General features: G+C 32.3%; 2 protein-coding genes across 9 annotated transcripts in view; one reads left to right on the forward strand and one right to left on the reverse strand.

Moving 5' to 3' along the window:
- Positions 1–5547, reverse strand: part of LOC148621132 (band 4.1-like protein 3) — a 41208-nt gene extending 35661 nt beyond the window's left edge. For all 3 annotated transcript variants that reach the window (XM_088575197.1, XM_088575196.1, XM_088575198.1), the window contains exons 1-5: positions 5425–5547; positions 5003–5182; positions 4369–4476; positions 1351–1393; positions 73–148 (exon numbers count right to left, since the gene is read on the reverse strand). In XM_088575197.1, coding sequence (XP_088431323.1) covers positions 73–148; positions 1351–1393; positions 4369–4476; positions 5003–5122 — 347 coding nt within the window. In that variant the 5' untranslated portion in view covers positions 5123–5182; positions 5425–5547. The remainder of the gene's footprint in view (positions 1–72; positions 149–1350; positions 1394–4368; positions 4477–5002; positions 5183–5424) is intronic.
- Positions 5548–12091: 6544 nt separating this feature from the next.
- On the forward strand, positions 12092–19088 carry LOC148621133 (ARL14 effector protein-like). 6 transcript variants are annotated; one of them, XM_088575199.1, is made up of 4 exons: positions 12092–12250; positions 13943–14064; positions 15867–15896; positions 18281–19088. In XM_088575199.1, the coding sequence occupies exons 1-4, from the start codon at positions 12110–12112 to the stop codon at positions 18516–18518; spliced, it is 531 nt and encodes a 176-aa protein (XP_088431325.1). In that variant the 5' UTR covers positions 12092–12109; the 3' UTR covers positions 18519–19088. The 6 variants fall into 6 exon arrangements, with proteins under 6 accessions (XP_088431325.1, XP_088431328.1, XP_088431327.1 ...); XM_088575201.1 differs by having other exon boundaries at positions 12097–12232; XM_088575200.1 differs by lacking the exon at positions 12092–12250 and adding an exon at positions 12293–12466.

Consider the following 19088-nt stretch of genomic DNA (forward strand, 5'->3'; position numbering starts at 1 on the left):
TATCAACAACACAGTCTTTGGAAAACAATTAAATATAAAACTGTTATGTGATGTCATTCAGTATTCACATACCTGGTTAAATCTTCATGTAGCTGGTGAACATCAGTTGGATAAAACTTAACTTCAAAGTTGAAATGCCATGCTTGGTCTGAAAAAAAAAAGTCAGATACAATACATCTTTAAAAAATGTAAATAATTTTAACAATAGGTTAAATGCAACAGAAATTCTTAAGTCACAACATTCCACTCTGTATTATGAAGAGCATTTCCTGTTTATCTTAGTTATTCAAAACTGAAGGACCTTTTAATGACAATAAATAGCATATCACAACCAACAGACACAGTTTTCTTATATCAAATAACAGACTGTAATTGAATTTCAGCTTCCAGTTTCTGACTATTCGCTTTTTCTTCTGTTGTCTACATGTTTCCTTAGAAAACTGAATTCCCTTTAACTAAGTAGTGATTTAAAATATTTCTCTACTGACAATAGTTTTAACGTGTAAATTTCAACATCCTAATTTTACAACCTTGAGTGAAGATATAATTCAAATTTATTTCTTCCTGAAGATGAACTGTTAAAATTTAGGTAAGTAGCATAAAGTAGCGAATACAAATTGCACAAAAACCTCAGTTAAAACCAGACTCATTCGAACAATATATTATTGCAAGCCCCTTTGTATCAATGTCAATGCATTTTGAAACTGCTTACACCACGCAAACACCTACTGTGAAAGTACTTTAACTATTATTTGTGGATATCAATATTAGAGTTGCACACAAAGCGTTGATTCATGAATTCTTAAAGTTGTGGTTCAGCATTTCCCACAGTACAAATAAATGGAAAAATGCGTTTCGTCTGGAATTTAATTTCATGGTTCGACTCAACCATGAAATCCATATAAATTGGTACCCCACAACCGTGACTGATCACTGACATATTGGTACACCGCTCTGAGAGTGGTAGCCAATAATATTATTATTTCTTAAGATTTCTTACAAATTCTTTTTGGAAGTTGTTGAGCATAACCTACCATTCAAATTTTCATAAAAAACAGGGACTTTCTACTACTATAAAACAATTGTGGGTTACCATTAACAGAGTGGTGTACCATGATGTCAGTGATCAGTCGTAGAATTTCTCTTTCTATAATGTATTAACCCAACAAGTCCTTCCATTCAATTAGGACTGTACTTATGTACTTCCTTAATACTGCATACATGTACATGCTTGTGTGTATATCAAGTACCAGAACAGGATTTAACCAGCAAACATTATAATAGTTTAGCTCATTTGTACTACCTGCACGAAGCTACAAGTATATCCTGTTGTGCAATTCAATTAATTACCTTTCATCTGTTTTGAAATTTTCTTGTCTAAATTTAACCATGACTGAAAAGAAAAATAAAATTAAGTACAAGAAAAACAGATACATCTAAGTAAAAAAATTATGTCTGTTAATGTACATGCATTTATTATTTTCTGGTTGCAACATCACTTAAACATGATGAAAATCTGACATAAAGAAATAAATTCACAACACATTATGAACTGACAATAAAATGATTGATTTCATGGGACTGCATGTCATTTCATTTGTAAAAGAAGCAAGATGAAGCTTTCAAAATTGCTATTCTATACTAACATTTTATATTTTTGTACATTATAAGAAAGGAATGGATAAGGTGGTTAAGTGGCTAAATCTCACAATTTCAATCACAATGTTTAACATCAATGTTGGTTTGCCAAAAAATAGACAACATTGAGATGGAACCATCTCTAAAAACGGGTCATAGCCTAAATAAAGTGAAACATGAACATTTTGGAAGACACAAATTCATGCTTAACTACCCTCTTGCCAAAAAATGTTTACACCAAAAGACAACAAAGTAACAGCCAGCATGATATGCCACATGCCATCTTGAGCTGATCTACCCTCATGCTAAATACCAAAAGACAAGAAAATTACTGCCTGGACATGATTTGTCATGGACAGATGGACAAATAGAAGGACAGACTTAATACTACAGGGGGTCAACCTCATAGCAGCAAGGACTTAACAAGATTCAACAGACAACACTTAGGTCTTGGTTATTCCAGATTTTTCAATTAAGAATGTTCGCTGCTCATATTCACCCATTTTTGTCAGATTGTTGGACTCCTCTGGTTTTAACTATTTTGTAGCATAAAATATTATTTCCCCACCTTAAATTGTAGTTGGAGAACTTTTACGAAATTTTTTGTTATTTTTTCTGGGTCTTAAATAAATAAAACCTACCAACCCAGTAGTCAGACACTTAATTATATCATATTTTATCTACCCTATTTATGTAATCTTCCAGTATTCCAAATTTAAAAATATTTAAAACACTGAGGCTTCATTCCTTGCATTGCATATGTTAGAACCTCTTGGTGATGGATTTGGCTTCCTCTGTTGATAGTTTTGGTTTTGAGTACTTCTTGTATACAACTAATATTTTGATCATGATCTACCTAAATATTTGATTTTAATGCTGCTGATGAGAGGTTACTCCTTGAAACACATGTTCACGCTGATCAAAATTTATAATATATAAAACTGGTATTGTTTGTATTTGCCCCCATAATTTCAAATGCTTATGTCTCACAAGATTAGCTTTTTAAAAATTTGAGGTTATTTATTTGGCATATTTGAGGGAAACTTCAAATTTATAAGGAATGAAAAGTAAATAAAAATACATGTACTTTTCAAGACTAAAATTAGAATGTGTTTGAAAGTTGGAGAGTTTGAAGTATTGGTACTATTAAAATTCTGGCTTATTTTAATGGTATCTCAGGGTCGGTTCATTATGATCTTCTTGCAGTTCTTTAATTAATATCATAAGTGGAAATATAGAGTATGGATGTTGTGTCCTAATAGATCAAATACCATATCTTAATACTTGTAGTTGCTGAGATATGAACCTTTGCCAAAGTAAATAAAGCAGAAAATGTAAGTCCAGATTATTATTATCAGGTCGGAATATTACTCAGTTCCACACATCAATGCATTAAAAAATTTTCATCCTTCCAATACCTGAAGTCATGGTAATTTTAACCAAAACTTTTAACAGAGTAGATCACATAGATGTGAGTCAATGAACATAATTTTTGTATGGATGTTACTTACAACCCAAGATGCATGTACTGACTAAATACCATTCCTCCAGCATTAATAATTGTGAAGATTGATTCCTTCATTTTCTTAACATGAATCCCTCTTCACAAGAAAAGGGCAGAGTAGTTACAACGGGAAATATATGCTGTGCATTTGATATTGTAACCCCCAAACCAACAGGTCTGTTTAAAGGGACCATCTCAAAAATGCTGCAAACATTAAAAAAAATCACCCATAGGCATATATTTATGTAATATTGAAATGCATTATCTTTGGAAAAGTATTAAATTTCAATATAATATTAATTCATAAAATCATGAACTCTCACATTTTAAAAATACAATAGTTACTTTTTAATAAACTTTTAGGGAAGAGGCAAAACCGTAACCCCTGAGTATTGTGTTCATTTATATCAAAAGAAATTATTTCATTCACGCATAGCATATCAAGTACAAACTAATGATTTTCACTTCATAAAATGTTAAAACACAAATTTCATTCATTTGCAGAATAAATTTGTCTTATTCAAGCATCTTTCTATATAGAATGAACCTTCTGTTGCAACATTCAGAAACAGATATTTTCAGATCAACACTTCATCAATTACCCAGTGTATCCAATTTTGCCAAGCACTTCGAAGTTTCATTAGTTATAACGTCACTTGAAACATTATTTTTAAGACTCGTATTCAACAAAATGACATAACAATCTATCAGTCATCCACCTGGGTGAATGGCAAAAAAAACAGGCACACTGACCCATCATTTTTTCTTCTTATATTGTTCAAGCATGAATGATCTTAAAAGATTTCACAACACTTTGAAATCCTTTTTATTCTTAAACAGAGCAGAGAACATCATTAAATGAAGTTTTTTTTCAACTATAAGAAGTTTCAGTCTACCTTCCATTACACCACCTATGAGAAACGTGCGTGAGAGGTCAGTATCATCACTCATGGTTAAATTGATGCTTTAATTATAAAAAGTAAAGCATGAAGGGAGGCATATCTCTAATGAAAGTTTACTTAAATAATGTATCTAATTTAGTGATCTAGCTTAAACGTATTACAAATTTATCTTTCAGTCTTTTATGGCTGATGTCTGATTCTAGAGCATTTACCCATTAAGTTGTAATTGAAAGACAGTATGGTTAATTAATACATATGAAATCCTTTAATGAAGTGAGCTTCAGAAAATCAAAAGAGAAGTAAATCATTATTTGATACACTTACCACTAAATTTGTTTTAGGATCAATAAAACATAATCCAAAATAGTCTTTTTCTAATAAGTCGAGATGATCACACACTTTGTCAAACAAAACAAGTCCTACTGCTTTTTTCTGAAAAAGATACACTAATGACATGCACTTGTACTACAATTTATACCCAAGCACACAGAACCAGCTACATGTATATATATGGACTGTCCACTTTTATGAGGCAAATTTGTAAAATAATAAAAAGTTTCTTAACAAAAGAGTGACAACCTAGAAAGTGTCGACACTAACGACAAAAACAATAAGCTTTCACATAAATAACAGCTTCAATGAACTAAGGACTCATGCCCAAAGGCAGAGTGTCACAGTTTAATATGTCTAGGTGGAGATAACTCATACTTAAGTTTACTCATAAAGCAAGTGAAAAAAAATAATAAAATGCAATTAATAGGTGTTTGTGTTATCAGACGATGGAATATGAATAGAGCATACTGTTCTATTAGTTGAAAAAGAATTAGTGGCAATAAAACGCAACTACGTTTTTTGTCATAGATACGTTTCGTTAAATATTTCGAAATTTATATTCACACAGGTGTAAAAACAAACACTTCCGTGATATACAAGTTCAAACATTTGTTTTCAAACTTACATCTACATCTATGGCAAATGTTGTACCATCTAACAATAAAACTTTACAAATGACACTTCTTCCGGAGCTAGCTGCTACTGCCAGTTGTCTCGTTTTCTCGGGGCTTTCATTATAAGCCATGTTGTTTACGAAGTTCCGTGGTCTCACCTTTTCCGGGTTTGCTTGCTATTATATACGGTTCTACAATGCATAAAAGAGTATGACTTTCAAATACAAACTAAAGTAGAAGCTATTTTAGAAAGAAACAATCTGCATTCGTTTCGGCTATTCATATTTATTTTAATTTAATTGTTCAGGTATTTCTACACCTGCAAGGTACGAGGGACACAAGCACACACGAGCTACAAACACTTATTTTTTAGTCTTTACACGAATTTGCACTTCGTGTCTAGTTTATCTCATGAAAAATTAAACTTGTTTACCTTGAAAAAATTATGTTTAAGTCCTAATTAGGGTAAAGGTGTACATCTTCCAGGTAATTACTACTCCAAACGCTTTTTTCAATTATCAGCGCCCTCTACGAAAACATGATGTCATACGTCAGATATTACAAGAATATGGATTCGTCATCATCTGAATTGAGAGAACGAATTTTGAAAATGAAATCACACGTGCCCATCAGCATAAATTTACAAGACTTTTGGACCACTAAGCTGTACATGCAATATAATTTGATGAATTTACGAGAGTACCTCGTTTTGGAAATATCTTTAATTTACCCCTAAAATATCATTTTTGTAGAGACACTCATAGCTATCAATCAAGGAATACGACAAGAAGCAAAACTAACTCAGGGGCGGATTCAGGCGGGGGTGTGGCGGGCTTCCCCCCCCCACCTAAAATTTGCAAAGCTTGGGTTGTCAGGGATAGATTTAGGCGGTTTTAGGTTGAAACTTTAATTTCTCGCTAATCTTACCACAAAATATATCTACATTCCACTCACTCTAAAAGAATATTTCACGATATTAACCTCAAAAAAATTTTCAGCTCGCTCCGCTCGGCGAAATTTTAACTGCGCGCCCCCTAATCTAAAATCCTGGATCCGACTACTCTATTATACAAACGTTATAACAGTACACGTACGATACTAAATAGCATTACGCCCAGCAGCCTAGGAGCGAAAAATCTGACAAAGAAATGTAGCCTCTCCAGCTTGCGCAGTTGACATAATCTTGCTAGGACCAAATATCCATTATAAAGAGTTCGCCAATCTCATTAGTGATGTCATATTCACTAATTAGCATATCATTAAGTGTCAAATTGGTTGGCAAATAAACAACTAAATAAACAATTGACAATTTCATGATTAGAATCACAATTTCAAAACATTATAGCTGTTTATATCCAATTTTGGTTCTGTAAAATATTTCATATAGATAAAATAATTCATATTATGTGTGTGAATTTATAATTGTTTTACTTGAACACATAAATTTGTAGTGATATTTATATGTAAACCTCTATCTTTGTATAAAATTATAATTAAAATCTTATGTACATATAGTCTAATTACTGAATATTTATTTAAAAATTTCATGGATAAAAAGAATTTTATTTGCAATATTGGGAACCAAAAGAATTTTTCAATTATCTTTAAAAATGAAAAAGTTCTGATAATTTAAAGTTGATACCCTATGCCACTCAATGGATGTTTTGCCAACCAAATCCAAATCACAGGTAAGTGATGACATCCCGAAGAACTCTCCTATAACACCAGACGAGATCTCGTCAAACCTAATCCAGGAAAAACAGAAATTTAAAAAATGTCAAAAGGCAAAAATGCCTATTCGAAAGCACCTATACACATTAGAAAGACAGGAAATAAGAAGAGTTCAAAGCCTTAAACACCTTGGAACAACCCATCAAGAAAAAAAATAATGTCAATGTTGAGAGAATTTCCTGAGTGATAGAAAACAACGTGTCCATATACATGGGAATTACTCGAAATGGCATAAAGTCCTCAAGGAACTGTTCTTGGACCTATGCTTTTTGTTATCTTTATTAACGATTTATCTGAATGCGTATTATCATGGCAGAAGTATTTCTGTTCGCTGGCGACACCTTATAGTTTGGAGACATCAAAACTGAAGATGACGTTGAACTTATATATGTACAACATGATCTAAAAACCTCTTCGACTGGAGTGTTGAATGGATGTTTCGCTTCCACCCAGACAAGTGCAAAGTGCTTAAAATACACACCAAGTGGAAAGAATGTAATAACTACACATATACAATGAAGAAATATTATGGCAACACAACAACTCTTGCAGTAGTTGACACGGAGAAGGACATTGTGGTAAACATCGATAGCAATTTATTATTTGACAGGCATATTCAAAACCAAATTAGCAAGGCAAATCAAATAGTCTATATTATTCGTCAGACATTCTGCTCGTTAGATAACTAATCATTTTACTATTCAAGGCATTAGTAAGACCACATTTAGAGTATGCAAACAGTGTTTGAAACCCTCACAAAAGTAAAGATATTGATGCAATTGAAAATGTACCACAAAGAGCAACAAAGCTGTTACCACACATGTCAGAGAAAAGTTATCAAGAAAGATTGAAATATTGAAACTGCCAAAACTGAATTTCAAACGCTTACGAGGGGATATGATTGAAACTTTTAATCAATAATTAATAAAGTCAGCCTCATAAGAGTGCAAGAATAAAAGGGGTCCTGATACTGAGCCTTGCGGTACTCCGGCCGACGTATTGAAAAGATCTGACGAGGAAGTCTTTATGACTACCTGTTGTTTCCTATCTTTAAGACAGCTATGAAACCAGTCCAGAAGTTTATCTTGGATGCCAATTTGATTTCAATTTATGCAATAACCCCCGATGTCATACTTTATGAAAAGCTTTTGAGAAATCACAGAATACAAAACATGAAATTTCTTTCTTTTCCAATGAATTGAGTATATTGTTATACATTTCAATTAACTGATGAACTGTGGATCGTTCTGGTAGAAATCCCGATTGAAACTTATATCGTAGATTGTTTGAATGAGGATGGTTGTAAATGTATTTATAAACAACTCTTTCCATTACTTTCCCAACACGGGTCATATGAGATATAGGTCTGTAATTAAAGGGTAATGAAGTATCACCTTTCTTGAAAATTGGAATCACGTTTGAAAGTTTCCACTGCAATGGATAAACACCATGCTGTAATGATTTATTGAATATCAATTCTAGTGGCTTAGCAATAATTTCGGGGCATATTTTTAACATCCTGTACTGCGGCAGATGATGTACTGTCTGGTAAGCATTGGAAATGTCTAAGCATGGATCGTTGCATGTTTTCTAACTTTTTCAGGTCAGTTTTTGTTGGCTTTTATCCTTCTATTCCTTACATGGACCTCGGAACTACATAAACAATCCACATTCTCAGTTAGACAACTGTTGACATTCCTGATCGAGCATGGAGACCTGATCCTAAACGCGCATAAACAGTTTTCCACCTAATTTGTGCCCTTTCCTACCTACGTTTACCTACCTTCATCATGAACGCAGGAACTTCTTCTCCTGTATGTTCATCTCTATTGCTTCTGTTTGTGTAACAAATTTGTCACTTCCTCGTAATGGTCCATAATATGCTGTGTAATTGTATTTCAGTGGATATTTTTCCAGTAAATGTCAAGTCTATTTTCGAGCCGACAGCATATTTGTCCAGTGTGGTGGACGCGGTTTTTTCAACAAATGGTCGGCATTCCAGTGGGAACAAACTGTGCTCCTCTACTTACTGACTTATTCCTTCGCTCTTATAAGGCTGACTTTATAGCTGATCTGATACGAAAGAAAGAATATCGTTTAGCTAGATCCTTTAATATCAGTTTCCGTTATATAGATGACGCATTATCTTTAAACAATCCTTTCGAGGATTTGATACATTGCATCTACCCCCAACTTGTGATAAAGGATACAAATGACACTGTAAAGTCGGCCTCATATCTTGACCTACGGTAAGGAACTTACTTTTGTTACTTTGTACATGAGTAATCAAGGGAACCAAGGTTATAGCGGTTATCAAAAGAATGTAATCCAGGTACAAAGACCAGACATGGAAAACAGACATACACAACAAAGAACATAAAGTAACTAAAATCATACATACAAAGTAACAAAAGTAAATGAGCAACAATTTTAATAAATGTATATATTATTTTAGTTACTTTATGTTCTTCGTCAATATCTGCAAGCGTTAGAAAAAAGTCCAGAAAACTGAAGATGGACTGACTGACGGACGGACTGACGGACGGGTCAAAAATATTACACCCTTTGCAACTTTGTGTCATTATGGTCATACGTACGAGACTGCTCACCATTACTTTTTTGTATGTCCTCTTTATAACAATGCAAGAACCAAATTAATGAGCGACCTACAAGTGGGTTCTTGAATTTTACAATATAAACCTACATCTATTTGTTGGTCTTGCAGGAATCAGAAAAACAACATCAGGTTGTGTTGGGCCGTGTATATTTTTTCGTTAAATGCACAGAGATTCCTTAAAGATTTCCTTTAACACATAAAGGACATATAACATTTTGCAAGGCTTTAGATGAATGCAGAGAGATAGACATGTAAGGTCTGTCAATGAGGCAATGAATGGAATAAAGGTGGCGGTGCAGAACTGTCAATCAACAATATTGATCGAGCTGCATGATAGCACAGCAATGAATGTGAGAAGTCTGCTCAGCTTGGATCGCTAAAACCTTATGGTTATAGAATTGAAAGTTTTAGATTTTAGATGACATGTATATGTAAATAGGCTTGTGCACATACATTGTATACTGTGCGTGAAATCTAAAATGAACATGTTAACAAACTTTTGACTTTTTACCTTATATGTGTGAAATGGCTTGTTGATTTTGTGCTTTATATTACAAATTCAATTTCAAACACGGCACTTATTGAATTGCCGAAATTTTACAAATTCTATGCACAAATTATAAGTATGAAAAATGCTGCATTTCCCCGGCCATTCTGGAAAAAAAATAGAAACCGCTTTAGTTGAAATTTATGGAATTGCATGTCTCTGTACTCAATTGTTTAATCCACATGTATAGAATGCATGAACGCTCATGTCTACATGAAATAGGATATTGTAGAGTCTCTAGTGAACTTTTAACTTGAATTACCGGTCCTGATTCAGGGGTATATGTAAAAAAAAATCCGTAAATAGGCCATGCATACATGCAAAAATAAGGCAACTAATAGGTGCAATTACAATTCACCATTTATATAATCTTAATTTTTCCATGGTATGGGCATGGCGGACAATTGGATATTTATCCACTACTTATCGTGTTTCAAAAAAATATATCACTTTACTTGTTTTTGGAATATATTGCACGAAATTTTTCATGGATTAGACTTTGTAGTACCATATACACATACAAACTTATTAATATCAGGATCGATCATTAACGTTAAAAGTTTTCAATTCAAACGCCTGATAAAATATCTCATATCATGTACGTTCATGTAGACAATGAGTCTACTTTAAAGCAATAAGCTAGGGCTATTATCCAATTTTCACTACGAGAGGTAGAGTTTAAATGACAGGGCCGTTAAGTCGTAAACGCTCATGAATGTTTGATATATTCTTCTCGAATACTCGGTTAACAACTACTTGATGCGATCGTGAGAAAAAGATCGTTTACCTTTGTGAAAACATACAAAATGTACTTGTTCTTAAATAAAAGAATAATTATACTATGTTAACAATTGCGAATCATTAACCCAATTTACATCTCTATGAAAGAGTTAGATAATTTATATAATTTCCTTTTCCAATAGGACCATAGGGTCCTTAGTAAATGTAGGTAGTAGCCATGTCATGATAAAGTTACATCTTTAAAACTGTTAAACTCGCAAATCCTACTTCACAACACAGAATCATGGTCGTCAAGTGCATGCAAATATGCTGTGACAACAAAGTGAAAAGGGGAGTTGCCGGCAGGGGTAGAAACACCCCATTTGTTGGAAAAGTTTGTCAATTTTGCGCAAAATTTGGGCAAGAATTCAGCAAATAAACCCCTGGAACCCCAGTCCCTCTTTTCTCTCAAACACCTCTAGAGCCCCCTTTCACTTTTGTCGAATCATGATTAAGTTGGGCATTGGAAAGATAGAAGGCCAGTAGAAAATAAATGGAGTTCCACTTGGTATTTTTAGTCAACAAGAAGTAAGGCATCGATTGTTTTATTAGCCGGGGTGCTTTTATCCTTCTGTTCAAAAAATTTGAAAATTACATGCAGTTTTTTTTTTAATTACCCGTAAAAAGATTCTAAATCAGACCTATTACTTCATCAAGCAGATTTTTCAAAGGAAAATTTTGATTTCTGTTGCTGCCGAATTATAAAAGTTTTGCGCTTGCGCGAAAAAATTGAGTCTTATCCAACATCAATCACCCCAGGATAAAATGGTTGGTGACTAACGTGTTACCAAAGGTGCAAACGAAGGGAATCCTTGGACAAGACAACGCACTGGAAACATTAAAACGAAAAGACCCGAAGATTAAATCGTAAATAAGTGACGAACGTACCCAAATGACAACCGATATTCAAATACAACGTAACAGAACGGGCTTTCAGACTGCTTTTTTTGATAGTAGCGAGGGGTAAAATATTATACATATATAAAACTTAAATGTTCTCTCTAACTTTTGGCTGAAAATGATACATTTTTTTATGAATTAACCAACATCAATACACACTGCCATATATCGTTACAAGACTTTTTGTTAAAAACAATTAAGTTTTTCTTTTCAATAAGAATGAATGTTTAATATTGTCAAATAATGATTATATCTTTTTCTTTCTCTAGAGGCTAATAATGTCTTTAATTGCTCTCTATATGTCGATTGAAACTTTACTGAATATTTTTCTTTATACAGTAATTTTAAAATCTAAAATGAAGGATCACACTTTTATGTAATCTATCACTTTAACACGCTTTCCTCTTACACACCTTAATTGAAAGATTAAAGAAAATTATTCAGATATTGTATCTAAAAAATAATCATTATACAATAATGACCGTCGTAGTTTGATGTTGTCACTCTAATTGCTGTGGTATCAAGCTGTAGAACACATCCAACATGGCGACCAGAAACCGTAGTAAATCTTCCGAGAGAGTATCAAGAATGTCAAATATGGAAATAGACGGCACGAGTAGAGATTCGGTGGATGGAGCGAATAGCAATAATTCCAATGATTCAAATGCAAGAGAAGAATCTTGGGTAGACAACCCAAAAATATAAAACATTATACATATTGTAAAATATTTTAGAATTACCTCCCCTTGTTCACAATAAATAAAGTTAAACATGCACGAAAAACGGTGTATAGAAGTGTTAGCAATATCTAAATTATTGCTAAGACGCTGCCATATTTACGCATGGGGTACACACTCAAGCCACATGGACTCGTTTCAGTCATTTTACTTCCCCCTTCAGGTACACAAATTTTTCGGACAAATACTAGTTCTACATGTATAACATAAAACCACGCATTTTATGTTTATCTTTCTTGTTTTCATCGGATATTTTCATTTTTTGTTTATAGTCAAAATGCGAGGTTTTATCATTGGACACCATATTGCAGGAGTAACATTCTGGCGAATTGACCTGCAGGATGTTTTTGTCTATGTATAAAGTAATATCAAGTACAAAATATTTAAGAATGATTGAAGTACAAAATTGAAAGATGTGGCTGTAAAATAAATTTCTTACCAGATGCAGAAATTCCATTAAACAAATCCAAATTTGCTTTTAATCAGCAGATGTAAATTCCATAAACACCAGAATCGATAAGTCCCGAGTAGCACATTTCCGAATAGCGATCAGCAAATATTTAGGATTTTTAATGGTGCAACGAAATTTATATTCACACATCATTTTGTCAAAGATAAAATATATTTGAAAATTATGTGGTGAGTATGAAAATAGTATAATAAAATTACAAAAATGAAGGTTTTCATAATTTTTGTGATCATTGCTTTTGGAATGGGAAAAAAACATTTAACCTTTAAATGATAAAAATTCGTTCCACCATATGAATCCGAAAATGCAGTCAACCGTAACAGAACAAGATGTCAGCTTCTAGGCCAGTTCACTTCGTGTTGTAATTCAGGAATATTATCTTTCAAACAAGGTTTGTTTGGGATAAATTTGTCTTCCTTTTCTTGTAATTATTCAGTTTTGTTGAAAACATATTCTTAAAATGTCAGAATTCAAATTTGATTTTTACACCTTGAAATTAAGGTCCAAAGATAAAACCTTGCATTTTTACTATAAACAAAAAATGAAAATGTCTGATTGAAATATGAAAGATAAACATAAAATGCATGGTTTTATGTTATAGAACTAGGACAAATACATGTACGAATCATCAAATTTTGCAATATGAAGTATTTATAAATGCATAGGAGAATTATTGCGAGTACAATATTAATAGAAAACAGCTTTTAGGAATAATTAATTGATAAATAGTTACATAACATAACAAATGTTTATGAATATTTGCAGTCTACCATAGTTACAAGAGTTTGATGAACAAAATTTATTTTTCAATGATTTTGATTATAATAGTATTTTTACAATTATATATTTGTTTTATTTTTTTTATATTAATGTATTGAAATCTCTGCAGTTTTTTTTTTTTTTTTTCGTGAGCCATATGTTTTGCCTGATTCTTAGACAGAGAAATACTCAACCCCATCCCGCCCTGCATCCCCCCAACCCCTCCCCCATTTCCTAGTTTAAATTGGTCAAGGCATTTACACTTACAGGATATGTTTGAATATTTGACCCAGCAAATTGTGAAAATATCAATGTTTGCAGTAATTAAACTTTACATTATACCAATCAGTGAAATTAAAGACAATGAACACTGCAAAATTTAACAGGAACTCCTTTCTATTTCATTTTTAGTTAGTAGCTAAAGAGCTAAAATCCCTATCATTTGCTAATCCTGGAAAATTTATGGACAATTTTGATCCTGAAAGAAGTGCCAGAGAAATGCGAAAAATGAACAGAAGAATTTACAGAGAAAAGTAAGTAAAAAATCTATGTCATTAGTGGTATATAAATATCTCTATACTTTTTAATTTCAGATTTATACTAAAACTGGGTGGAAAACATTTAAGTTGAAAGCCATGGGACACTTGAGACCAAGTGGATAGGTTCTGTTAAGGTGCATTTAAACTCGTTAACATATTTCATTTCATCCTTTCTGCTGAATATTTTCATTCTTATGCAACTGCTGTGAAGTATTTACTACTCTAACGTGTGGTGGTTTCGGTTTCAAGCTTAATTTTTAACTTCAGTATCATCTTCAAATAGAATTAAATTAGTTTTTGTCTTGACAAACATTTTCTCTTGCTCTATTTTAATATGCTGCCAGTATACAGTGTGTTTAAACCATGTTTGAACAACTAGGGACATCAGTACTCTTTTTTTTTGTTCAGTGGGTGGCTGCAGCCACTCTATAATGTTTCCATTGAAACTGCATGGGGAAGCACATTTTGTCATTTATCACTGCTACATATACTATCAAGATTCGACACTCACATTGTAAGGAGTTACTTGATCTGCAAGTCGCTTATCATATTTGATTTTTTTGCTTTGGAACTTACGTGTTTTAAATATAGGTTTCATATGAGTGAATATTGAATATCACAAAATATCAACTAAAGTTATTTTATTTCAATGTCATAATATATGAACCTCTGTGAGTTAGTTATGATGTTGAAATTGATAAAGCAAGTTGATATTTTGCGTTATTTAACTTTTATGAGTTATTAAACCATTCTCTCTATGATTGTTTTGGAATATTTTTGCCCCTTGACATATTGCATCTGTCATGGTGGAAATTCTAGAGATTTTCCTATGACACCACCAATGCTGTCAGAAATGCCACAATTATGCTATTGACAAATCAGGTTTTACAGAAAATGGTACACAACAAACAAGTGAAACAGCAAATTTTTCATATCACTTGTTGATGTCATATCACCCATGATGTGATATCATAAATATCTATTCATCCAAGAAGTAGATAAAGTAACCAAATCATAGAGAAGTTTATCTATCAATTTGTTTTTATTCTGTCTAAATCATGGGAAATTTATTTGTACCTCAAAGTTTGGCTAAATGCTTCACCTACAGAGCCGTGTTCAACATATCATGACTGGCTTTTCCATTTTCGAATGGGGGTCATTTTTGCTGCATGTTTGGTTACAAATTATGTTTGAAAATAGGAGGAAAAATTGAGATGCAATGTATTTGACCAAGCAAATTTTAAGTAGCACTCAAGCTAAGGATCATGCAAAATGTGATTCATGGGTGAAAAGCCTACATATTTTTATTTTTGATATTTTGTTTGAAATGTCATAGTAAACAGAAATAAACATGTGGTTTTTCATATAACCCGTGTTCTTAGGAGATAAAAACTATATAGTATGCACTGTAGATTTCAAAATTAAGGGAGATAACTCTGTAAATGGCGCTCAAATACAATAGAATCTACTGGATTTTCAATGTCGATTGTCTTCTAAGAGCAGGCAGATTTGATTGAATCATTACACATTTCATAGTATAGACCCATAAAACAACTTAATTACAAAAATAAAAATATGTAGCCTTTTTTGAGGTGTATCACATTTTTCAGATTTTGCATGATTCTTACAAAGACAGTTACTTAAAAGTAATTCCCTGCAAAATACTCATGTTTACAGCAGGTTGTTTTATTTGCTTAAGTTAAATATTTCAATGATGGATTAAATTTATGTGTATCTTGTGATTTTTTCCTGGTTTTTAGTCTTAAACATAGATATACTCTTTTTATATTTTCTAGCTCATGGAATATCTGTTGGAGAGATGCAATGTACATGTATATCTTACATTTTTTCCTTTCATACAATTTTGTTTTTATTTTTTTGCATTTCAGAGGTTGATATTATTTATTAGCTTTGGTTTTCATCTTTAAATGCTGATGATGGTTGTTTTATTCTTTTTTGCTTTTCATTTTATTGGTCTGTTTTAGTTTAAGTGTCTGAATATAGCTGAAATATTGCTGCTCGGACGTTAAACCCCAACAAACAAACAAATTTTTGCCACTGAAAAAGAAGAGGAATTTATTTATTTCTAAACTAAAGCTGTAAAGATGTGGGTTGATATACAATTATGAATGTACATGTATGAGCCACAGGGGTAAAGCTTTGGGTTGATGTATATAGCTTACAGATGTGGGTTGATACACTATTTACCATGTAGGTTGTTGGTTGATATTTTGTATATCATAGCTGGGAAGATGTGGGTTTATATCATAGCTGGGAAGATATGGGTTTTAAAATTATGAATGTATGATCCGATATGTAGATGTAAAGCTTTGGGTTGATGTATATAGCTTTACAGATGTGGGTTGATATATTATTTACCATGTAGGTTGTTGGTTGATATTTTGCTGGGAAGATGTGGGTTTACACATAGCTTGAAATATATGGGTTGCAATGGAGTTATAAGTAGTTTAAAATGCACAGCAAATGAACATTTCAAGAGTAAATAATGCTGTCAACACTCTCAATTTTCTAACAAGTGTCAAAATATATTCAGTGATTCAGAGATCAAATAGTGGTCATTTCAAATAGAAACGACAATTTAAAGTGAAACTACATTACCAAAACAGTAGGTTTTTTGAGATGCATGCTTCAGATTTTCCCAATTTTGCCAGAATCTTACGAAGTGTTGTACTTAAATGTGAAGAGGTATACATGTATGAAATAATGGGAAATGATGAACAAACTACTGCCATCATACTGAGGAACTTTTTGCATTTTTAAGGCTAGTACTGAATACATTATTTACTTTTTTAGATCTGCTTTATGAAAGGAATGCATGGCAACACTTAATCTTGATATGTTTTCTACCTACAATAACACCTGTCTAAACTGAACCACTTTTGGACCTTGAAAATTGTTTTGGTTTAGACAGATGTTTGAAATATTAATGTTAAAATATATTTAAGTTGATATATTAAAGAGACTTTTCATTGTTTGATGTAGACAATTTTTGTATTAGTCAGGGTTTGGTCTAGACAGGTTTCTGCATTAGTCAGGATTTGGTTTAGACATGTTATTGTATCAGTCAGGGTTTGGTTTAGACAGGTTTTTGTATGAGCCAGGGTTTGATGTAGACAGGTTTTTGTATCAGTCAGGGTTTGGTTTAGACAGGTTTTTGTATTAGTCAGGGTTTTGTTTAGACAGGTTTCTGTATTATTCAGGGTTTGGTTTAGACAGGTTTTTGTATTAGTCGGATTTGATGAAGACAGGTTCTTTATTAATAAGTGTTAGGTTTAGACATGTTATTGTATTAGTTGGGGTTTGGTCTAGACGGATTTTTGTATAAGTCAGGATTTGGTTTAGACAGGTTTTTGTATTAGTCGGTGTTTGGTCTAGACAGGTTTTTGTATAAGTCAGGGTTTGATGTAGACAGGTTTCTGTATTAGTCAGGGTTTGGTTTAGACAGGTTTCTGTATTAGTTATGGGTTTGGTCTAGACAGGTTTCTGTATTAGGGTTTGATGTAGACAGATTTATGTATTAGTCAGGGTTTGGTTTAGACAGGTTTCTGTATTAGTCAGGGTTTGATGTAGACAGATTTATGTATTAGTCAGGGTTTAGTTTAGACAGGTTTCTGTATAAGTCAGGGTTTGGTTTAGACATGTTTCTGTATTAGTCAGGGTTTGGTTTAGACAGGTTTCATTGTATAATGATAATTCACACATTCTAAAAACTTGGATGAAATGTACTGGTACTTGAAATTAAATGAAATATACTCATGAACAAAATAGATGATACACCACCTCAGTTTAAGATAAATAGTTCAAATTAAAGTTAATCAAATTAAAATGGTGATTTTCAAAATCTCAATATTCACTCATCATTCATATTTTCCTTTAAATTTTAGCACTTTTATTACCTGGTTGTTTTGTGCAAATTTGAAATTTGTATGTAATGAATATGTTATAAATTGGAGGAAAAAAATCCTACAAATTGCATCATATTTTTTGCTTGACACCTATTTTTTTTATTTTTATATTTTTTAAATCATGATACAAAAACTATTTCATTCCAAGCAAACTTTTTTTTTCACAGAAATTTCTGAAGTACATTTTAAAAAAATTGAGTGGCTTACAGGTTTATTGTACAATATACTATGTAATAATAAATTACAGGCATATCCCAAATCTTTTTTTTTTTTGTCTTTTTCAGTGTAAGAAAAAATCAAGTGTATGACGAAGTTGGACTCTATCTAGAAAATAGCAATGATATTTGTGATTGTTTAAACTTGGATTGTCCTGGATGTCATTTTCCCTGTCCAAAATGTGGGTCAGAAAAGTGTGGACAAGAGTGTCGATGTTGTCGAAGATATATATTTGAAACAATTGAAATTGAAGGGACAAAAAGAATGATTAAATTTCCAGAAGAAATGAAGCCATCGTTTCAATAGCAAATCATTATCAATGTACAAATTTGTACAGAAAAGGTGATGTCTTCACATCCAGGAGAACATGTTTTTGTACTGATCCAAAAAGTGGATGAAAGGGGCTGTAGATGTAAACATGTAAAATTCAATGTGGGGCTCAGGTATTTGGGTATTTTCTGCAGATTTTACTCCAGGAATTTTCATACAGATTTGTTCATTACAATGCCATTTTTGCCATTTTTTGGCAAAAAAATGTGTTGTGGTGTCATCTACACTCCACTATGATTTGTTAATGATGGTATTTACATGAATTGCATGGTTAATGATTGTTTACATGAATTGCATGGTTAATGATGGTGTTAACATGAATTGCATAATGTTGTGTATCTGACTATCAAGTTTAAATGAAATTTGATTGCTGTTTAAACAAGAAATGCAGTGCATCATTTCAGTGAGCCAGAACATATATATTGAATGTCATTGATTATAGTATACAGAATATGTAATGTAAAGGTTATTTCTTATTTAAGGATTCTTAAAAAGAGAAGCAAGATTATCATAATGACAGAAATAAACTAAACAAGTATTGAAATA

Source organism: Perna viridis, chromosome 3 (assembly GCF_037379345.1).
Source record: "Perna viridis isolate PV_CMFRI_1.1 ecotype Kerala chromosome 3, ASM3737934v1, whole genome shotgun sequence".
NCBI classification, from domain to species: domain Eukaryota; kingdom Metazoa; phylum Mollusca; class Bivalvia; order Mytilida; family Mytilidae; genus Perna; species Perna viridis.